This window comes from Pogona vitticeps, chromosome 4, assembly GCF_051106095.1.
Source record: "Pogona vitticeps strain Pit_001003342236 chromosome 4, PviZW2.1, whole genome shotgun sequence".
Lineage (NCBI taxonomy): Eukaryota > Metazoa > Chordata > Lepidosauria > Squamata > Agamidae > Pogona > Pogona vitticeps.
Genome location: NC_135786.1, coordinates 73,671,892 through 73,695,979, shown reverse-complemented (window position 1 = coordinate 73,695,979; position 24,088 = coordinate 73,671,892). Strand labels below are relative to the sequence as shown.

At 41.8% G+C, this 24,088-nt stretch overlaps 1 protein-coding gene across 3 annotated transcripts in view; it reads left to right on the top strand.

The window, feature by feature from the left end:
• LOC110077136 (FRAS1-related extracellular matrix protein 1) overlaps positions 1-24,088 on the top strand; it is a 149,961-nt gene that overhangs the window by 22,197 nt on the left and 103,676 nt on the right. For all 3 annotated transcript variants that reach the window (XM_072997709.2, XM_072997708.2, XM_072997710.2), the window contains exons 13-17: positions 1,836-2,003; positions 7,622-7,830; positions 13,072-13,165; positions 15,901-16,153; positions 19,261-19,455. In XM_072997709.2, the coding sequence (XP_072853810.2) occupies positions 1,836-2,003; positions 7,622-7,830; positions 13,072-13,165; positions 15,901-16,153; positions 19,261-19,455 (919 nt within the window). The remainder of the gene's footprint in view (positions 1-1,835; positions 2,004-7,621; positions 7,831-13,071; positions 13,166-15,900; positions 16,154-19,260; positions 19,456-24,088) is intronic.

The window sequence follows — 24,088 nt, the reverse complement described above, 5'->3', positions numbered from 1 at the left end:
TTATGTAATGGAGGGTACAACACTCCTGGGTGTTGTTAACTAGCAAACCTAGCTAACCTAGAGCTTGATTCACATCTAGACCAAGCATAATTCATCTTAATTCTCAGGCTGCTTCTGTTTTCCAGATCTTGTTTCATTCATTATATCATTGAAAACACAAGTCTGGAGTCCTTCTACATTCTCCTCCCCATTCCCCCCTCAGAAACACTGGTCTCCCCCTGCTGCCCCCTTTTCTGGGCTTGGTTGACATAAGTGTATCTCACTGGTGTTGAAAGAACATATGAGCTACTGGTCCAGTTTGAAACACAAAGCAAGACCTGGTCCTTTCCTTTAAAACTGCATAGAATCATTCTAGCTGGAGAAATCCCTCCTATCTATTCTGGCATGCTTGACTTGTTATCCTTCAGTTACATGACAAATACATTGCTGTTATCAAAATTCAAGTCATTAAAACACTAAAGTCCATAAAACATTATTTCAGCCCGTAGTATACACAGATGAGGAAGAAGCTATATAAAAAAACTCCATCACAGATTCCCAGTAGGTGTATTTTTCTGTTTAACATGCCATGCTTGTTTGTTTGTTTAATCTTGGCTTAATGTATAAATTAATGCAATAAATTAGCTAAATCTGAACTCCCGAAAGGTTTTCCATCAGTGTTCCAAAATGGGTCATTTGCATTCTAAACCTCTGATTTCCAAACTCCATGCATTGCTGACAACCATCAGAGGTGGAGCTCAAAAGCAACTTAAGACCCTCTACATTCTTCCTTTTAGACAACAGCATCCATCATCTCCAGACAGCAGAACCCTTCACTGTGTTGGCTTGGGATGACAGAAGTGGTAGTCCAGATTACTAGAGGCACTAGTCTGGGGAGTGCTGAACTATATGAAAAATTAAAGATGCCTAAAAAGCAAAACCTAAAGCTTGATCAGAATATTCACATTATAATAATAATTGCAGGCTATCAAGTCGATTTTGACTTACGGTGACCCTTTTCAGAGTTTTATAGGTAGAGAGTACTCAGAAGTGGTTTATCATTTCCTTCTCCTGTGCATGCCCTGGCATTGTGCAGCTTGCCCAAGGTTATGCAGGGTGACATTTCTCCCAAGAGACATGGTAGGGGGTTGAACTTCCAACCTCTGGCTCTGCAGCCACATAGCTAACTCACTGACCGGCCAGCCAACATTCACATTATAGAGGTACTCTATAACGGAACGTTCTTCCAGTTTGCTGTTTATCCTGCTGTGGTTAAACTATGAGTAGAGGTGGACACAAACTGGTTCGGCCCAGTTCATGAAGGTGGCAGCACAGGTGCTGCTGCTCCCTTCCCCTGCTCCTCAGCCGACCAGCCTCTTGTCAGGCCCAGCTTGTTGCTTTTTCCACCTCCCAGTTACAAGCAAGAGTACAGACGTCTCTGCCCTACCCTTTTGTCTGAGTGGAAAATCAGCCAAGAGGGTCGGGCAGAGGAGCCCAGGCTATTGCCTGGACTGGAAGATCAGATGACGAGGCACAGGAAGTTAGCACATTGGGCCTGGTAGGTGGCTGACTAAGCTGTAAGAGGTGGGAGGAGGGTAGCAGCAGGGGAGGGAAGCAGCATGTGTTGTTGCCTATGCAAACTGGGATGAACTGGGACAAACTGGTTTGTGCCCATCTCTATATGTGAGGTTTTCTTTCTCTTACATTACACCATAGAGGAGAAATCTAGGATCAACACACCAGAACTGGGTGGTTGGTTGCAGTAGTTACACATCTGGTTTTCTTTCATTCTGCAAAGCAAGAGCTAAGGGATATGGGACTCATGCAATGTAATGGCTCTCTTTTCCTCCTGCCAGCATGCTGTAACACATATGAAAGTGGCATACATGCCCCCATTGGTGGAGATGGGCCCTGATCCGTTGTTTGTGCAGTTTGAATTTTCTGTCAGTGACCAGCAGGGAGGAATGAGGACTGGTCTTCTCTTTAACATCACAGTGATGCCTGTGGATGATGAAGCACCTGAGGTATTTATTAAGAAGCGTAATTAACTGCAAGTCTGTGAGGCTGTCTTAATGGTTTTACGTTGCAGAGTATCTGAAGAGCAACAGTGATATGTTAGAAGTTCAAATAAATCTGAGCATGTGAAATGGAAAAAAAATACTGGCCTGTTTGCATTCTGAAAGTACTTGTGGTGTATTCACATTTACTTTACCTTATTTCATTCTTCTGGGCAGATGTAGAACATCTGTGAAAATTGAAAGGAAACAGTCCACCGATTCTGAGCCTAAACCTGCCACCAAATTTCATTTTCTTTCTTCATTACTTGCTGTCACCAGGTGACTTCCTTTTGCACATACCCTTGGATTCTCAGATTTACAGTATTTCTTACTGACCTTTTACCAAGAAGGAATAGAACCCAAAATCATAGTCCCTACTCCTTAAAGTTAAGAGGAGGATTGTCCTAAATTGTGTGGCAGTGGAGGTGGAGAGGATGGAGAAAAATGGCTGATGCCAGGGCTGAACAGATCTTGTGCTGATGGTCCTTCCTGGCCATCCTACTCTTATTTTCTTGTGGGGTGGGAGAAGCCGTTCTGTAGACTTTGGATAATGGATGGTGTAAGTAATTCCTCTCTGTACAGTGAAGTCATCTAAATAGTTCATATTCTTCTGTGTTATCACTGGATGGATACTGCAGCTTTAAAAAACTTGTGCCACCTTGACTGGAGTGAATTCAAAAACAATTGTTCCTGCCTAGAGTGGAAGGTTTGTGCATTTTAGCACTTATTACAGAGATACAGAAACTTAAGGGAAGCTTTAGCCAGCATCTCAGCTGTTACCTCCCTCACACCTACTCAAAAACAAGAGATTTGGGGGAGCTGATAGTCATTTGTCTATTCACTCATTCATTTAATATTCCACATTTCTCTCAGAACTGGGAACCAAGGTCCCTTACAGTACCATTGAAGACAATAGAAATGGAAGATAGACAATAAAATTGCCAAATTATGGTCTTGATCTGCGGATAGAGGTGATAGATAAAATGGCTGACAGCAATGTAGAATTGCTCCAAGATTGGGTTTTCCTGGTCTTGGAGAGAATTGCTTCTCTCCTACTCTCTGGAAAATAAATGCACAGACCTCTTACCCAGTCATTGAATTGATTCAATAACATATTGCCCATTGCTCTTTTATTATTCCTAATTGAGATTTAAATTTCCCTTTGATGGCTTTGGTCTTATGGAAGAGATCCCTTGATTTTCCTTTTATGTTATGTTATGTTATTTTATTTTATTTTATGGTGGCGATTATTACAATAGTTTTATCCTTACGTGCAAGGTGCTGAAAAGTGGCATTTCAGATTCTGACCCTATTTCTGTAACCCTTTACTTTCTTGTCTGTCATTAAGAATTGTAAGCATTCCATCAAACATACATTAAGGCTTTTATTTTCTTCTGAGTATAGGAATAGTCTTTTTGCATTCTGCTCTGATGATCTCTCTGATTTTGGTCAACAGTTCTTCTGAGGGTGATTTTGTTTTTTTAGAAATGCAAACCTGTTTTTATATGATTTTTAAATTCTTCAGGAATTTTATTTAAATTATAGTTTGGCATAAAGATTGTTTCACTGTTCTTCTTCAGCTTGATTCTAAGTTTTTATATTATCATTGTCTGAACCACAGTCTGCTCCTGACCTTATTTTTGCAGAAAAAATACACAATTTTATAGTCTTATGTGATTTCTATATTGTTCATTAAGTGACATCAATGTGTACAATATTTGTTTAGTTGCTTGAAGCATATAGTGTATTTGCAATGAGCAAATTGTTTGGTTCACAGAATTCCATACATCACTCTCCTTCTTCATTTCATATTCCAAGGCCAAGTTCTCTAGCAGTGTTTGGTTTTGCTTTGTCTCCTATTTCTGCATCCCAGTGACCCATAATTATCAACATCCTGTTTTAATGTGGGATCAGCTTCATCCTGGACACTTGCATAAAAGTGTTCAATTTCTTCTTCAGAGTCTGCAGTTGGGGCACAGACATCAGCGGTGGTTATGATGGTAAACTCCTTCAAGTCTTATTGATATTATTCAGTGAGACTTTACATTATAAACTCTGATTGCTTGCGCTATTTCTCACTATGAAAGCCACTCTGGTTCTTCTGAATTGGTCATTTCCAAAGTAAAAAACTTCACTGTTATCTGTTTGAAAACAACCTGTTCCAGTCCACTTTAACTATTACACAACAAGCTTGGAAATGTTTGAGCATACCACTTCTTGTTATATTTGATTTATACTTCTTACATTCCATATTCCAATTAAGCTCATAATGTAACAGTGGGCTCTTTTTTTTTTTTTTTTTTTGCCTCTGTGCACATCAATGACCAAATGTGCATTCAGCTTTAATACAGTTCCTTCTTTAGCAAAAGTGCTGTTCATATGCATCCTTTGCTTTTGTCCAGTAACCAACTGAGTACTGTAGAAGTAGAAGTTTCATCTTCCAGCACTATCTCTCATTTCATTTTTGGATTATCTTATCATAGAATTTCAAGGTAAATATTCAGAAGTGGTTTACATTTGCCACTTTCTGTGCATTACTAACAAGAGTTAGCTTGAATATTAGTGCCGTAGTCTATGCTAGTGTTAGCTTCCACTACTGCTGCTTCCTAATAGCAGTACTTTAAGAATATCTCAACCTCCATAACCACTGGTATGATGAAATAAATTTTTGCTGATCTTAATAATTAATTCTGGAGTAGCATGGATATATTAATTAATTAATATATCGATGCTATTCCGTTGTCCCAGCTTTGACCATTCTACCTTTGGTGACCTTGCTTGAAGTTTAGAGCAGTGGTTCTTAACCTTTGTTACTCAGATGTTTTTTAACTGCAACTCCCAGAAACCCCAGCCAGCACAGTTGGTGGTGAAGGCTTCTGGGAGCTGCAGTCCAAAACTCCTGAGTAACCCAAGGTTAAGAACCAGTGGTATAGAGCACTGATGGTATTGCTCTCAGATAACCTCAGATAACATCTCTTCCTGTGTTACTATATTAGATAGTATTTACATCCTACTGTATTATATAGTATTTAATAGAGGGGAAATAATGTTGAAAGATACAAATCTTAAGGCTGATAGAAAAGCTTTCCCGTGAAATAAAGTTTCCTTGTTCCCAGTCTGTCTAGATCAGTGGTTCCCAACCTTGGGTAACCTGGGTGTTCTTGAATTTCAGTTCCCAAGAACCTTCACTATCAGCTGTGCTAGCTGGGGTTTCTGGCAGTTGCAGTCCAAGAACATCTGGATTACCAAAGGTTGGGAACCACTAGTCAATGTCATCCTGAGCTAATATCCTTTCTGAATTTCTGAATTAAAGAACTGCCATTCCTTGTGTTCATAGTATCATACCTCCTACAGTTTTACTATGCTTTTTAAGATTCAAGAAGTCCTGCAAAAGATGTGATAAAAAAGCAGGAAATATAGAATTACATGAGATTCTGTGTGGATGCTGATGTTGAACTTGTGTTGAAAAACCCACCCTACAGAGATTTTACAATATATTGTTCCATTCCAATGCTTCTCCCAGCTACATACAAACTCACCCTGCCTTCTAACCCAGGAACAGTAAGCATTTGACACTCCAGATGTTTTGAACTACAAAGGACAGAACCCTAGCCTGTATTGCCAGTGAGTATGGACTGCCCAAAACATCTGGAACACTGCTCCTGTAAATCGAAGTCCATGCATTGGTACAATTACTGCAGTGTTTACTCTCTCTATGCATGGTATTTCCTTTTGAAGTCTATAAACGGAATAAGAAACCAAGTGCCTTTGCTGCAATTTATTCAGGCAGTTGTAGCAAGTGGAGAGATTCTTAATGTTAAATTATTGATGCTATTCCCTAAATAATAGCTAGGAGTTTGTTCAGATGGAAAATGAGCTATCCTCTTTTTCTTTTTCTTTTAAAAAAGAGACAACCATTATAAAAAGTTCAAGTATTTTTGGAACCGTTCTGTGAGCTGAGCCTCTCATATTTCTAACTAAGGCTTTCTAAACTTCCATTTTTAAAAAAATGTTCACTACAGTAGGTAAGCTTATTTTCCCAATCCATGAGCTGTTAGATTTTTTAAAAACAACCCACATGGAAGAAGAGTATTTCACATGAATTAGAAAAGCTGCTTTCTCAGAGTATCAGGGCATAGCGTGGAGCAGCTTAATTTCTAAATTCAGGATATTTGGACCACAGTATTTCCTTTTTTCTGCCATAAGTGGGCAGCTAGTTATCCTTGTTTCTTTTCAAGGAGAATTCTATATAATCTTCCTTGTACCTCAGAAGGTGGACTGCGATATTTGTTAGCCTTCTTACCATTTCAGTACCTTTTTAGGAAAAGATAATATAAGAATAGAAAGATGCCATATGTCTTTTGGGATATCTGCTAAGGAAAGCAGAGTCTTCTTTTAAGCTGAAAGCCAAGAAAGAGATAACTAGCTCTGTGTTATGTACTGTCAGTATATGAGATTGGTCTGTGGGAACGTTATTTTGTCAGTGACATGATGAAAACAAGTACATCTTAATGGTTTTCTTCTACCTGCTGTTTGATTAATGACTCAAGGTCAGGCATATTCTGGCTTATAAGCAGGTGCTAAATGCCTTTCCTTCCTCCTGAGTGGGCCAAAAAAAAAAAAATGGAATGAGTGGGCCAGGATCTTTTTCATGCAGGCTTTCCAGCTACAGTATAAATTGCAGATAATGGTTAAAATTGCTACATAGCTATTGGGAGATGCTTTAAGGATTCAGGACTTGGATTTATTATAGTGTTACATCACAACACAAACTTTAAACTAGTAAGCCTTCTTGAATGACAGTCACTACTCAATTGCTCAGCCTTTTTTTTGGGTTGACTACATACCTGAGAGATTAGACTGTGGTAAGAATTGTGAGTAAGTGGTAAACCAGCCATCTTGATTTCCTCACCATACATCAGATAAAGGATTATGACACAAACGACTTTGATTGAGTTTTCATTCACCTCCTGCCACAGCCTTCCCAAAAATTTAATTCTGCATTACTATGTGAAATTTGACATTATAAAGGAGATATCGTACCTCAGAACATACACTTTGATATTGAAGATCACAGGTTCAGCTGTCAGCATCATCTGCTAAAAGAATCTCTAGTAGGATAGCAACACTTGGTCAGCAGCCAGACTTCCTATAAAGCAGCTCCATATGCTCACTAATTAATAATTATCTGCCATTAAGTCAATTTCAACTTATGGCAAGCCTTTCCAAGCTCTTCTAGGCATAGAGTATTCAGAAGTGGTTTAACATTCCCCTCTGGAATTGCCATGGGATTGTGCTGCATGCTCAAAGCTACACCGGCTGGCTGTTCTCTTGGGAAGCACAATGGGGAATCAAACTCTTGACTCCTCAGCCAGGTACCCAATTCACTGAGCTATCCATCTATCTAGCTACCATCTAGCTAGCTACTTGTCCCTACATGCACTCTTTCCATGTATATTGGACTGTTGTTTTAGTGGAATTCAGCTCTGTATGCTCATATGTTGTTACACACTGTTGTCCATTTATATTGGCATGCTGTTTCTTACAGTTCTGCAGTGCATTCTATGAACTTACGATTGTTTTAGATTTTCACCAGTCATCTGAAAGTAGAGGAAGGTGCTAGTTCATTCATCACTGCAAAGCATCTACTGGTTACAGATGTGGACACAAAGACCAGTGATATCCAAATTGAACTGAAGAAATCACCTTTACATGGACACATCGAACTACATGGAGTTGCCATGCTGGAGGCAGAGAAATTTACCCTTTGGGATTTACATTCTTCCAAAGTTCGGTAATATGCATATATATTCATTGTGAATGACTATAATGAGTAGTAAGATGATTCTGTGACTTTAAAAAAATACTGGGTTTTGTTGGTTTTTAGAATCTTGGTTGAATATTCAGAATGATGTGATATTAAATTTGAATGCTCTTAATTTCTGGCTACAGTGCCCAGAGTGCAGGGTTTTTGGCATGGAAAATCCTATCTCAAGTCTTCATTTGGCCACATATTTCATAGGTGCCCTCAGGCATATAATTGAGCAGCTGATTCAGATGCAACTGTGAGCTAGGGTTTGGCATTATATGAATGAATGTTCTCCCTATATGCTCCGTCCTGCTGTTACATGATTAGATTCTTTCTTTTTAGTCCAGGTTCTTGGCAAACCATAGTTTTCTTGTAGTGACAGGCAAACTTCAATAAAGGAGAAACATAGCTTTCCCCTAAACTAAGATAGCAAATGTGGGAGGTGGGCTAAGCTGTGGGAATCTAAGTATGTATGAGCAGGTAGCTAACCAATTGCCCATACAGAGGACACACAGCTCCAAATGTAGTATGTGACCTGTACATAGTTACTTAAAGAGAACAGTCTGTTGAAATTTCTGTTGTCAATTTTCTCTCAAAGTATACATGTATTGGTTATATATTCCAGTATAAAGATATTTGAATGATTGTATCTTTTGATGTTTATACAAATGTATTTTGTATTGCCTTTTATGGATCTTTGTGGCCTCCCAAAAAGGCTTTAAAATGTGTAGAGACTAAAATATGTTGCATATAGGTTCAGCAAGGGTAGCAGTATCAAGGGAACTGAGTGGGGTTTGACGTATGGTCATCCTAATCCAACAGTTTGACTTCCACATCAGCTGATCCACTAAGCAATTTCTCAAGAGACCCCCTGTGCTCAGCAGTTCACAAAAAGTGCTGAGTCAGGGATCAGTTGATTCTCAGGGACTGATCCAAACCAAGAGTATTTGAATCGTATTGAACACTCATCTGTGTACATTAAGGGAGTAATGAATACCCACAAATTTTCTCATTCACAGCAAGAACACATGACTCAACATGTCGAGATAAGCCATCAAAACTAGTCAACTGCTACAAGTTGTGTTAGTAAATTAATTAAGAAACCCTAATAAGGTCCCAAAGAACCCCATGGATATCCAGAATATTGTCTGATTTAATCCTTATTTATGAAATCCTTCCTATTGTTTTAATTTTTGCATGGCTCCCATGTAGATGTATGTGTGTGTGTGTGTGTTTAGTCGTTTAGTCGTGTCCGACTCTTCGTGACCCCATGGACCAGAGCACGCCAGGCCCCCCTGTCCTCCACTGCCCCCCGGAGTTGTGTCAGGTTCATGTTGGTTGCTTCGCAGACACTGTCCAGCCATCTCATCCTCGGTCGTCCCCTTCTCCTCTTGCCATCACACCTTCCTAACATCAAGGTTTTTTCCAAGGACTCTTTTCTTCTCATGAGATGGCCAAAGTACTGGAGCCTCAGCTTCAGGATCTGTCCTTCCAGTGAGCACTCAGGGTTGATTTCCTTTAGAATTGATAGGTTTGTTCTCTTTGCAGTCCAGGGGATTCTCAAGAGCCTCCTCCAGCACCACAATTCAAAGGCATCAATTCTTCGGCGGTCTGCTTTCTTTATGGTCCAGCTCTCACTTCCATACATCACGACAGGAAAAACCATAGCTTTGACTATTCGGACTTTTGTTGGCAAGGTGATGTCTCTGCTTTTCAAGATGCTGTCAAGATTTGTCATCGCTTTCCTCCCAAGAAGAAGGCGTCTTTTAATTTCAGGGCTGCTGTCTCCATCTGCAGTGATCATGGAGCCCAGGAAGATAAAATTTGACACTGCCTCCATATCTTCCCCTTCTATTTCCCAGGAGGTGATGGGACCAGTGGCCATGATCTTAGTTTTTTTGATGTTGAGTTTCAGACCATTTTTTGCACTCTCCTCTTTCACTCTCATTACAAGGTTCTTTAATTCCTCCTCACTTTCTGCCATCAGAGTGGTATCATCTGCATATCGGAGGTTGTTGATATTTCTTCCGGCAATCTTAATTCCGGCTTGGGTTTCTTCCAGTCCAGCCTTCCGCATGATGTATTCTGCATATAAGTTAAATAAGCTGGGGGACAATATACAGCCTTGCCGTACTCCTTTCCCAATTTTGAACCACTCAGTTGTTCCATGACCAGTTCTAACTGTTGCTTCCTGTCCCACATATAGGTTTCTCAGGAGACAGATAAAGTGGTCAGGCACTCCCATTTCTTTAAGAACTTGCCATAGTTTGTTGTGATCCACACAGTCAAAGGCTTTCGCATAGTCAATGAAGCAGAAGTAGATATTTTTCTGGAACTCTCTGGCTTTCTCCATAATCCAGCGCAAGTTAGCAATTTGGTCTCGAGTTCCTCTGCCTCTTCGGAATCCAGCTTGTACTTCTGGGAGTTCTCGGTCCACATACTGCTGAAGCCTACCTTGCAGGATTTTGAGCATAACCTTGCTAGCGTGCGAAATGAGTGCAATTGTTCGGTAGTTGGAGCATTCTTTGGCACTGCCTTTCTTTGGGATTGGGATGTAGACTGATCTTTTCCAATCCTCTGGCCACTGTTGGGTTTTCCAAACTTGCTGGCATATTGAATGTAGTACCTTAACAGCATCATCTTTCAAGATTTTAAATAGTTCAACTGGGATGCCATCACCTCCACTGGCCTTGTTGTTAGCCAGGCTTTCTAAGGCCCACTTGACTTCACTCTCCAGGATGTCTGGCTCAAGGTCAGCAACTACATTGTCTGGGTTGTCCGGGATATCCAAATCTTTCTGATATAATTCCTCTGTGTATTCTTGCCACCTCTTCTTGACGTCTTCTGCTTCTGTTAGGTCCCTCCCATTTTTGTCTTTTATCATGTTCATCTTTGCGCAAAATGTTCCTCTAATATCTCCAATTTTCCTGAACAGCTCTCTGGTCTTTCCTTTTCTGTTATCTTCCTCTATTTCTTTGCATTGTTCATTTAAGAAGGCCCTCTTGTCTCTCCTTGCTATTCTTTGGAAGTCTGCATTCAATTTTCTGTAACTTTCCCTATCTCCCTTGCATTTTGTTTCCCTTCTCCTCTCTGCTATTTCTAAGGCCTCGTTGGACAGCCACTTTGCTTTCTTGCATTTCCTTTTCTTTGGGATGGTTTTCGTTGCTGCCTCCTGGACAATGTTACGAGCCTCTATCCAAAGTTCTTCAGGCACTCTGTCCACCAAGTCTAGTTCCTTAAATCTGTTCTTTACTTCCACTGTGTATTCATAAGGGATTTGGTTTAGATTATACCTGAGTGGCCCAGTGGTTTTTCCTACTCTCTTCAGTCTAAGCTTGAATTTTGCTATGAGAAGCTGATGATCAGAACCGCAGTCAGCTCCAGGTCTTGTTTTTGCTGACTGTATAGAGCTTCTCCATCTTTGGCTGCAGAGAATATAATCAATCTGATTTCGATATTGCCCATCTGGTGATTTCCATGTATAGAGTCGCCTCTTGTGTTGTTGGAAAAGAGTGTTTGTGATGACCAGCTTATTCTCTTGACAAAACTCTATTAGCCTTTGTCCTGCTTCGTTCTGAACTCCAAGGCCAAACTTCCCTGTTGTTCCTTTTATCTCTTGGCTCCCTACTTTAGCATTCCAGTCCCCTAGAATGAGAAGAACATCTTTCTTTGGTGTCAGTTCTAGAAGGTGTTGTAAATCTTCATAGAATTGTTCAATTTCAGTCTCCTCAGCAATGCTGGTTGGTGCATAGACTTGGATTATTGTGATGTTGAATGGTCTGCCTTGGATTCGTATTGACATCATTCTATCATTTTTGAGATTGTATCCCATTACAGCTTTTCCCACTCTTTTGTTGACTATGAGGGCTACTCCATTCCTTCTACGGGATTCTTGCCCACAGTAGTAGATATGATAATCATCTGAGCTGAATTCGCCCATTCCTGTCCATTTTAGTTCACTGATGCCCAGGATGTCGATGTTTATTCTTGCCATCTCCTGTTTGACCACCTCCAGCTTCCCAACGTTCAGAGATCTTACATTCCAGGTTCCTATGCAGTATTTTTCTTTACAGCATTGGACTTTCCTTTCACTTCCAGGCACGTCCACAGCTGAGCGTCCTTTCGGCTTTGGCCCAACCACTTCATTAGCTCTGGAGCTACTTGTACTTGTCCTCCACTCTTCCTCAGTAGCATGTTGGACGCCTTCCGACCTGAGGGGCCCATCTTCCAGCGTCATATCTTTTAGCCTTTTGTTTCTGATCATGGGGTGTTCTTGGCAAAGATACTGGAGTGGCTTGCCATTTCCTACTCCAGGTGGATTGCGTTTAGTCGGAACTCTCCACTATGTCCTGTCCGTCTTGGGTGTCCCTGCACGGCATAGCCCATAGCTTCTGAGTTACTCAAGCCCCTTCGCCACGACAAGGCAGCAATCCATGAAGGGGAGATGTATGTGTAGAGACTAAAATATGTTGCATATAGGTTGAGCAAGGGTAGCAGTATCAAGGGAACTGAGTGGGGTTTGACGTATGGTCATCCTAATCCAACAGTTTGACTTCCACATCAGCTGATCCACTAAGCAATTTCTCAAGAGACCCCCTGTGCTCAGCAGTTCACAAAAAGTGCTGAGTCAGGGATCAGTTGATTCTCAGGGACTGATCCAAACCAAGAGTATTTGAATCGTATTGAACACTCATCTGTGTACATTAAGGGAGTAATGAATACCCACAAATTTTCTCATTCACAGCAAGAACACATGACTCAACATGTCGAGATAAGCCATCAAAACTAGTCAACTGCTACAAGTTGTGTTAGTAAATTAATTAAGAAACCCTAATAAGGTCCCAAAGAACCCCATGGATGTCCAGAATATTGTCTGATGTAATCCTTATTTATGAAATCCTTCCTATTGTTTTAATTTTTGCATGGCTCCCATGTAGATGTATGTCACAGTAAGCCAACAGCTGTTAGCTATCTATGTCTGACTGCTATCCAAGACAGAAATGTATTGTGGTTATTGCCTTACCACCTCCTGATGTAACTCATTTAGTGTTACTGAATCCCACTAGAACTGAGCAGATTCTCTCAAATGGAGATGTGGCCAGGGTCCAAATACGTTAAGGCTATGAGCTGTAAATATGGAAGTTGATAGCCTCTGTTCTTGCCCAGCTCACTTGTTCCAAACTGTAATGAATGAGTGTCCAACTTCTTCATAATTATGCTTAAAAGGTATCAGCATGACAGTTCAGAAACCCTTGAAGATAGAGTCATATTTTCAGCAACAGATGGATTTAACACCGCAGATGGGACGTTAAGCGTACAGGTAATAACAACTCAGCAATATATGTTATGAAAGTATAATTGGAAGGTATTAATCACATACTGGTTTCTTCAGCTTCACTTGGTAGTTTTTTTTTAATTGCCATTAATCCTCTCCTTTGATTCTCACAAAAATCTCTGTTTAGATTAGGTCTACCGGCTATGGATGAAATGCCCTGGCAATAGCCCTGAGTTAATAACATAGCCAGCCATGATAGCAGAAGACCTATGTATTAAAATCAGGTTTCCTGCCAAATGTGTAAAGGGGATGAGAATGAGCTGAGTGGAGATACATTTTGATGGAAAGAGATGAGCTTTCCCAGAAAGTACCCATTGATCTGTTAGTGCCAAATCCAGAGTATTTTCCCCCTTCCCTAGTCGAACTCCAGATCATCTGCAAATGTGCCTGTTGTATGTTGCAGGTGTTATTATAGTTAAGTGCTTGCATAGAGGTACAGTACCAGTTTAATTTGACCCAACCTTTCTAGAGCTTGGATACTCTCAAGGAGAATTGGTCCCTCTTAGCAGTACAGACCAGTTCAGGGCAGGACTACGGCCAGCTTGGGCAGGCATTATGCACAACATATTGGGTTGCCAGATCAGCAGCCTCCCATTCCCTGAGGTCTTGGGGGCAGTACCTGAGACCACATGCAGGGCTTTGTGATGCCATAGGCATAGATCCTTGTGATATGATAGGAATGGGCTCCTGTGATATATTTTAGGCAGCTCAGGCAAATGTTGGAAAAGGCCAGTTACGTCTCTGCCAGTTGATTGTATAAAAGAGCGCAGAAGGAATCGGAGTAAATGTGATCATAATCTGGGTAAAGCTTGGCTAACTAGAGAATACAGCCACCCAGGACTGGGAAGTCTCCAAGCTTTAAGTCATCTCCCTATTTTTTCCTCTTCTAGCATCCCTTTTCCTGAAATTCATTTCCCAGCCTGTTTTACTTTAAATTCTACTAAAGCAACAACTAGAAATAGCCTAGGAAAAAGATAGCAAGTGTTTTGTTTTGGAAAGGGTACTTGCTACTTCCTTTAAAAAAATTAATGGGTAAAAAAACAGCCAAGCTCTAACATTATATTGTGCTGCAGGCAGAAGGGGTATAACATGAATTATTAGCAGAGCTTAGATATAGTTAAAATTGGCTTTGACCATTCTTTAATCAAGTTCTTAAAGCTGTGAAAGGCTTGCCGTGATCAAACTTGAAGACAATGAATTTTGATTAAAACAATAACCTAAAACCTTTGGTATTTAGATGTCACACATGAAGCCATGGGCTTCCATGCTTCTCCCCTCCTGGCTTGCAAGAAAAAGTAGCAAAACCTTTGTATTCTCGAAGGCTTTCATGGCCGGGATCTGATGATAGTTGTAGGTTTTTCTGGCTGTTTGGCCATGTTCTGGAGGTTTTTCTTCCTAACATTTCACCAGTCTCTGTGGCTGGCATCTTCAGAGGACAGGAGTTAGAACTCTCTCTGTATTCTGGTGTAGTGTGTGAGATTGTTGAGTATTTGAAGCTGTGGGATCAGTTTATTGTCCTTTTCTGGAGATTGGGTGATTATGGTGATCAGGGAGTTTTTTGTTATGGGTGCATTGCTGTGATAAGGGGGAGGTTATTGGTGGGTGTTGTTAGCTAGTCTTTTGTGTGCAGTGATCACTGGTCCTTGTGGCTGGGTGGAGTTCATTGACCTTTTTGTAGGCTGTATTTTTCAGTGTTGGGAGCCAGGCTTTGTTGGGTTTTAGGCTTTCTTCTTTTTTGTTGAAGCTTTGCTGATGTTTGTGGATTTCAGTGACTTCCCTGTGTAGTCTAACATAATGATTGCTGGTGTTGTCCAGTACTTCTGTATTTTGAAATAGGATTTCATGTCCAGCTTGTTTCAGGGCATGTCCAGCTATTGCCGATTTCCCCGGTTGTTTTAGTCTGCAGTGTCTTGGCCACAACTGCAAGGTATCCGGTATACTCCTGCAGTGGTGAGGGGTCCCTTGTCAACAAAGTCTGGCTCTCAGCACTGAAAAATACAATCTGCAAAAAGGTCAATGAACTCTACCCAACCACAAGGACTGCATACTGCACACAAAAGACTAGCTAACGACACCCACCAATCACAGTGACAGATCATCTCTCCTCCTTATCACAACAATAGACCCATTACAAAAAACATCCTGATCACCATAATCACCCAGTATCCTGAAAAGAACAAAAACTGATCCCACAGCCACAAATACTCAACTATCCTACACCAGAACACAGAGTTCTAACTCCTGTCCTCTGAAGATGCTGGCCACAGAGACTGGCAAAACGTTAGGAAGAAAAACCTCCAGAGCACAGCCAAACAGCCAAAAAAAGCTACAACAGCCATAACAAAACCTTTGCTTCCATTTTCCAAAAATCACAATTCCCAACTATGCACACCTGTTTTGTCTTTCCCTGATCTCTTCTCCGTGTTGGAACAAGACTGAATCAACCCATAGCTATTAAAATAACTGATTTGTTTCCATTGCACCATTGGCATGGCACAGACCAGGTGCCTCATAACAAAATGCTCATATTTCTGCAAGGACTTATGGTGTGGAGTTTGTGCTCCTGATGGCCAACATTCTAGATTTGCCCATCCAGTGGAAGTGAGCATTTCACTGGTTTTCACTTTCTAAGGCATGAGAATGGAATTTGTGATGCACTGTTAAAGCCAAAAAGTTCCTTCTAGCCCTGAGTGATGTCTTCTCTTTTTTACTCATTTAAGGTCATACCAGTTAATGATGAGCCACCAGAACTGCAGGCTGGATTAAAATCAAATCTGGAATGCCTGGAAGGAGGTCGAGTGTTCATTACTACCGAATACCTGTACGCAACAGATGCTGACAGTGATGACTCCAGGCTGATTTACATGATTGCTCGGCTTCCCAAGCATGGAGTGATTAAAAAGGATAACTTGGTAGTGGATAGGTTTTCTCAATATGACCTTACACAAGGATCCATCTCCTATGTACATACTGGTAACTATCTATTGTTCTTCTTCGTGGCCTCGACAAATTTATCTGTCTTTTATTTGCCTTTGACTATTCTCTTTTTTAAAAAACTGGGACATGGTGGCGCTGCGGGCTAAACCACAGAAGCCTGTGCTGCAGGGTCAGAAGACCAGCAGTTGTAAGATCGAATCCACACAACGGAGTGAGCTCCCATCGCTTTGTCCCAGCTCCTCACCAGCCTAGCAGTTTGAAAGCATGTAAATGCGAGTAGATAAATAGGTACCATCTCAGTGGGAAGATAAACAGTTGTGCTGGCCATGTGACAACGGAAACTGTCTTTGGACAAGCGCTGGCTCTATGGCTTGAAAAATGGGATGAACACCGCCCCCTAGAGTCGGACACGATTGGACTAAAAATGTCAAGGGGAACCTTTACCTTTTTAATCTCTTTTTTTAAAAAAAGTTGCAACATTTTCCCCTAGTGGTCACATGGTGGTAAGGATGTTTTATGGATAAGTAGTATATTGCACTGCAGGAAGTTGTAAAAAAAATGTGTCCAAGAAACTGCCAGTTGCTTGAACGTCCTCCTGGAAAATCAGCTGGTCAGCATCTTTAGCTAACTGATGAAACTTTCATTAAAATATTAGGTACACTGCACACAGTTGCTTGACTTAACAATTTTAAATCCCATTAATTTTAGTTTCAAAATTTAAGTATATCCTTAAATCTTTCTTGGTGAAATTGATGGAGCGTAAAGCGAAATTTAGTGATTAAGAAAATATATAGAGCCCACATACATTGAAAGAAGCATGATAGCCACACCCTGTCTATCATCTTTCTGAACATGGAAATGCAGTGGTCTGAGGAAGAAGAGGATGCTTTAGCTGGGTAGCCTGCTCCATCAGATCCTGAGGTTTTGAGGTTGGAGAGGCTGTCTAGGTTTGGCAGCCTCCCCCTCTTCAAACAGTTGTGTGTCCATGTTTGACACAATGACACAGTTACAAGATGGGGGATACTTCATCGTCGTTTAGTTGTGTCCAACTCTTCGTGACCCCATGGACCAGAGCACGCCAGGCCCTCCTATCTTCCACTGCGTCCCGGAGTTGTGTCAAATTCATGTTGGTTGCTTCGATGACACTGTCCAACCATCTCATCCTCTGTTGTCCCCTTCTCCTCTTGCCATCACACTTTCCTAACATCAAGGTCTTTTCCAAGGAGTCTTCTCTTCTCATGAGATGGCCAAAGTACTGGAGCCTCAGCTTCAAGATCTGTTCTTCCAGTGAGCACTTTGGGTTGATTTATTTCAAAATGGATAGGTTTGTTCTCCTTGCAGTCCAGGCGACTTTCAAGAGTCTCCTAAAGCACCACAATTCAAAAGCATCAATTCTTCGGCTGTCAGCCTTCTTTATGGTCCAGCTCTCACTTCCATACATCGCTACTGGAAAAACCATAGATTAGACTACGCATACCTTTGTTGGCAAGGTGATGTCTCTGCTTTTTAAGATGCTGTCTAGGTTTGTCATTGCTTTCCTCCCAAGAAGCAGGCGTCTTTTAATTTGATGGCTGCTGTTCCCATCTGCAGTGATCATGGAGCCCAAGAAAGTAAAATCTGTCACTGCCTCCATATCTTCCCCTTCTATTTCCCAGGAGGTGATGGGACCAGTGGCCATTATCTTAGTTTTTTTTTTTTATGTGGAGTTTCAGTAATTCTTGCCAGCAGCTTTTCTTTCCTCAAGGTCTTTATCCCATCTTTTTCAGCTTCTGACATGTCCCTCACTTTCTTAGTTCCTGGAGATCCTCAGCTGACTCAGTAGCAGAGCACTTGCCTTTCATGTGGAAGGCACCTTGGTGTCTCCAGCTAGCACTAGGGAAGCTTTCTACCTGAAACACTGGAGACCTGCTGCCAGCCAGTGTTGATAAATGTAAGCTAGATTAACCATTGGTTTGCTACAGTGTAAGACAATTCCTGCAACTGAATTTTCACTTATCACTGTGGAATGTCAATAAGCCACCAAATAGTATCTGCCTACATGCAAACATGGGTTGGTGGTGCCTAATGAGCAAAAACTGTAGTTGTAGTAATTTGCTCCAGCCTTGAATCTCCACATCTCTGTTTCCTTGTGTCCCTGCAATGGTGTACATTTATGTTTACAGAAAGGAACTGTAATGACCAGATAGGCAGCTGTTCAACTGATAGTTGAACAATTTGATAGTTATGCCCAAAACCTGACGTTCTGGCCAGTTGAGCTTCCTTTCAGATTCAACCCTCCCTTTGTCTCTGTCCCTTTTCCTGTCTCCTTAAAGCAAAGATAGGGATTTCTGTTGCATTTTTCCTTTCACTCGGTAACAATTTATCCCAGGAACCTGAAGTCTACAGAATACAAAGATTCTTCCCCCCCACAAGCTCTTGTTAAATAATGTATATGTATCTTGAGAGCCACAGCTTAGTGTTGCGGATAAATACAAGTTCCTTGGTGTGCTCTTACGTTTTCTGAAATGGCATTCTGTGAGATCCCTGATGATGTTGCTTCCTGGAGTTATTCTTTGTATTTTTAAACATTAAACTGTCTTTTCAGAAGTGCTGGTGCATGGAGGATTAACTCTTTAACTGAGGAAATCCTATAACTCTGTGGAAGGAGATCTCACTGTCACAGTTTTGTTTTTGCTCCCCACCACCGTATTCTTATAAGTGCATAATGGTATGCAGAAAGATGTTGTGCAACCTGTTTCCTATTGTTCATCTCCCAGTGATCTGTCTGTCATAAAGACAACTTATTGAAATGTGTTCTCTGAAAAGCAGCACGTGGTATTTGAACCCAGTATGCTTGTTTGCTTTGAGTATATTGTGTTCTGTCGAATAGGTACCCATCATGATGTTAATTATTCATATGATGGGGTCACTGTGGGGCTAAAACTAGCACTTGTTCTGCCATAAAATGTGACAATTTTTATTACTGCCACCAACAAGTTCACCAGCCTGTTTTTGAAGATGGTTATATCTCCTCCATCCTAACACTTTAAACTACCCGGTGGTGCCTTTACTGGCTGTCAGAAAACTAGTTTATACCTTCTGGTTGTTGAAAGTCTCTTAGGTTCTTCAAAAGCAGTGATTTTTTTGTGTTTTTTGTTTTCTAGGAGGAGAAATAGGGCACAAGCACATCATGGACAGCGTAACTTTCATTATTTCAGATGGAGAAGCTGGAAGAGTGGATGGCTGTTGTGCTGATGAAATTCTCCCGCCCCCTGTACCACTTCACCTTAACCTCCCAGTCTATGATCTGAACATCACAGTGCTGCCTGTTAACAATCAGTGGCCAGCCATTGAAATGGGTATGTTTTTGCTATACTTTTCCTAAACAAGGCTGACAGACATTGCTCTTCACTGAGTAAATTGAGCTATTAAAACTGTGTGTGTCTGTTGTGTGTTGTATATAATTCAGTAGGATGCAGATTCCAACCAGAACATTTTTAATACACACTTGGATACCTTTGACAGAAGTGGTAGCAATTTGGAGCAGATGACTTTAAAGTGGATTTGCAGTCAAGCAGAAGACTTTGCCAGTCTCCTTGAACTGGACTTCCAACATTATCCAAATGTTACTGTATAGAAATTGCAACAATTTAGGGGCACACACTGGATCCATGCATATAGTCACACCTGAGTCAAATGGGCAATGATCCAATTAACACAGTACCACTAATCCTGATTAAAAGTACCTCTTAGTAGAGGTTCCCTGTGGTCTTTGGCAGGGGTCTTCCTTAGTTTTGTCACCTTTTAACTAGTGTTGGAACTAGGGCCCTATACGTATACATCTATACAATCTTTATTCGGGTAGAAAGCTATAGCATTTCTTTTTTAACCTCTCCAGGTTAAGTTATAGTGATGCCACTCTGTTTTGTTTCTGAGCTTCACACTGGCAAGACTCAATGCAAGTGAGGGTGGGACGTCCATAGCTCCCATAGAAGGAGAATACTTGGAAAAACTCAACTGGTGCGGAACAGTGAGCAAGGTCACTGGCAACACAGCTCCTTTCCATCTGTACAGGAGCTCTCTCAGTAGAAGGAATTTACCAACTTGCTTTTCTCTGGCTTTTTCTCATTGCCTTACAGCTCTTCAATTTTGTAGTTTTCATTCTTTTTAAAAAGCAGGTTATTTCTTTGCGCTTATTAATGAAACAAAGGTGTGCTTTCTTTACTAGTTAAATACAACTCACTCATTTCATAGTGAAATTAAATGCATCCTCCATGTCAACACTGGAACCTTGCTATCATGCCTGTCTCTAGAGAAAAAGGAGCATTGTCTGTTGCCTAGAGCAGGAGAAGTTGCTGGTAGTTGGTACATCTCAAAGATTAACCCCTATGCATGCCTAAATGTGCAATTACATCTGTGTTAAATGTCTTGCCATTTTCAAAGTGGAAAACTCAGTTAAAGCGAGCACATTAATTATTGGAGTATATGCAGGGAATTAAAAGTTAAAGTATGTATGATGCAGGATGCTATCTTCTTTCTCAGGTTCACAGTTTTGATACAGGGTAACTAGACAAAGCCCCTTCACAGATTGCTGCCTTGTTGTGGCGAAAGGGCTTGAGTAATTCAGAGAAGCTATGGGCTATGCCATGCAGGGACACCCAAGATGGACAGGTCATAGTGGAGAGTTCTGACTAAACGCGATCCACCTGGAGCAGGAACTGGCAAGCCACTCCAGTATCTTTGCCAAGAAAACCCCATGAACAGAAACAAAAGGCTAAAAGGATAACTTATTTTATTTGGTGTTGGAGAAAGACTGGCTCCTCTTTTCATTACTACCAATATCCTATTCACTTTTATTGGAGGGGCCATACTGGTGCCATTGAAGGCCTAAATTGCTTTCGAGGTAGAGGTAGGAATTAAGTGCAATACAGTAGGACCCCTATATCCACTGTTTAAGTTACCAGTGTTTCATTTAATCATGGCTGACTGCAGTCCAAAATGAAAAGCAACCCTTTCATCTCCTCTTTGGGCCAGGGAGCAGTGACGCATTCTCCTGGCGGCTGTTTTGAGGAATGGAACTGTAGCTGCTGGCTCAAATGCACCTAAGCACCTTGTTCCTCGACATCGGTGCACTTATCATTTGCATTTGCAAGGCAATGTTTGCAGTTTCAGACATCTGTGTGGCATGGGGGCTTGGAATCTATTCCCCCCTCCCCTCAGGACACATGGGTCCTACTGTAGATTATCTGCCCTGCAGTGTTTAATAACTTTCTTTCATCCATACACATGTGAAGAACACAAATTTGATTGTGCTCTGATAAAGGCAGAGACAGAACTTTGAGAATTCTGTATCCCTTAAATAAGAATGCCCATTCCCAATTGGGAGTTCAGTTCCCACTGCAGGTAGAGCCAACCTGTGTGGCTTTGGGCAACCTGCAAAGCCCCAGGTCATCCTGAGAAGAAGGGAATGGTAAACCACTTCTGAGTACTCTACCTGGAAAACCCTAGAAAAGAGTCGCCATAGGTCAGAATTGACTTGACAGCACATGATGATGGTTATTAATAGTAGGCATCCTTCAGTCTCTAGAGACTATGGTAACGTGTTCTGAATGTCTTGGAACAGCCTCTAATGTGGTTGTGAAAGCCAGTTTGAGAGTGACAATCCCTTCCACACTGAAGACAACTACAATCTGTCCCCTGTCCAGCTCCCTGATTTTGCTGGTTTCGGGACTGCCTTTTTGCCTCAGCCTGCTGGACAAGGGTCTCTTCAAATTGGGAGAGACCATGATGCACCACCTGCCTCCAGGTTGAACGCCCAGATGTCAAAGTTTCCCATCTCTTGAGGTCCGTTCCTAAGGCCTTCAGATCTCACTTGCAGATATTGTATCACAGCTGTGGTCTCCCTCTGGGGCACTTTCCCTGCACTAATTCTCCATACAGGAATTGGAGGATGGCCTGGAATCTGACCATCAGCCATTCTCACGACGTGCCCGAGCCAATGTAGATGTCGCTGTTTCAGTAATGTATACATGCTGAAAATTCCAGCTCCTTCCAGGACTACTCTGTTTGGAACTTTGTCCTGCCAGGTGATACCAAAAATGCGTCGGAGGCAACGCATATGGAAGGTGTTCAGCTTCCTCTCCTGCCGTGCACAAAGGGTCCAGGAATCACTGCAGTACAGGAGTGTACTCAGGGCACAGGCTCTGTAGACCTGGATCTTGGTGCCATCAGCTTCTTATTAAGCCATATTGTCTTTGTGAGTCTAGAGAACATGGTAGCTGCTTTGCCGATGCATTTATCCAGCTCGACATCTAGGGAGAGAGTGTCGGAGATCATTGAGCCAAGGTACATGAAATCATGAACAACCCCCAATTCTTGTGCAGAGATGGTAATAGAGGGAGGCGAGTCCACGTCCTGACCCATGACTTGTGTTTTCTTCAGGCTGAGTGTTAATCCAAAATCTTGGCAGGCCTTTCTAAAACGATAGTTGTTGGTGGTCTTCAGCAGAATGGGTGACAACAGCTGCATCATCGTCAAAGAGGAAGTCCCACATGCATTTCAGATGGACTTTGGTCTTCGCTCTCAATCTAGAGAGATCTAAGAGCTTTCCATCTGATCTAGTCCGGAGATAGACACCTTCTGTTGCAGTTCCAAAGGTACTTCAGCATGACAGCAAAAAAGATCCCAAACAGGGTTGGCGCGAGGACACAGCCCTGTTTCACTCTGCTTTGGATGTCAAAGGGATCTGATGTTGAGCCATCAAAAACTACAGTGCCCTTCATTTCCTCATGAAAGGACCTGATGATGTTAAGGAGTCAAGGAGGACATCCAATCTTGGGAAGTATTTTAAAAAGGCCATCCCTGCTAGCCAAATAGAAGGCCTTTGTAAAATCTATGAAGGCCACAATGAGTGGCTGTCGTCGTTCCCTGCATTTCTGCTGCAACTGTCTGAGGAAAAATACTATGTCAGTGGTGGATCTATTAGCTCAAAATCCACACTGTGATTCTGGATAGAGTCTGCCTGCAAGCACCTGGAGCCTCTTCAGCACAATACGGGCAAGCAGCTTCCCTACCACACTAAGAAGAGAGATGCCACGGTAGTTATTGCAGTCACCCCTGTCTCCTTTGTTCTTGTACAATGTGACGATGTTTGCATCCTTCATGTCCTGTGGTACTCCACCTTCCCTCCAGCAGAGACGAAAGATTTCATACAGCTTAGTAGTGATAGTCCCTTTACAGCACTTCAGCAGGGATGTTATCCTTCCCAGGTGCCTTGCCGTAGGCGAGGGAATCCAAGGCCGCTTTTATTTCTGCTAAAGTTGGTGCGCTGTCCAACTCTTCCAAGACAGGCAGGCACTCTATGTTATCTAATGCCTCTTTGGTTACTACATTCTCTCTGGAATATAGCTCAGAGTAGTGCTGCACCCTGGATGATCACGCCTGCCTGTAGCAGACAGCAAAGGAGCAGATTTCTTCTGTATTGGATCTAGAGCCTGTTTGATACCATCATACATTCCCTTGATGTTACCTGTGTCCACTGCTATCTGTATCGGACAGCAGACCTGAAGCCAATAATTGTTAGAACAACTCCTGACAGTCTGTTGGACTTTGCTATGAGCAACTCGAAGAACCTTCAAGTTGTACTCACTAGGACAGGCTTTGTATGCTGCTAGAGTTCTCCTCTTTTCTTTGATGGCTGGCATCAGCTCCTCTGAATGGGCTTCAAACCAGTCTGCCGTCTTTTTGGTCTTCTTGCCAAATGTGGACAAGGCGGTGTTATAAACAGCATTCTTGAAATATTCCCACCATTCAGGTGCATTTGCACCAGCCAGGCCTGGAAGAGTTTCCTCAAGCGCTTGAGCAAATTCCTCCACTTTTCTCTGATCGCGAGTCTTGCTGATGTCAATACGTGGTCTTCCTTTCTTTTTCATGTGATACAATCTTTTATTCACAGTTTTACTCTGCTACAGAGAGTGATCGGTATCATAATCA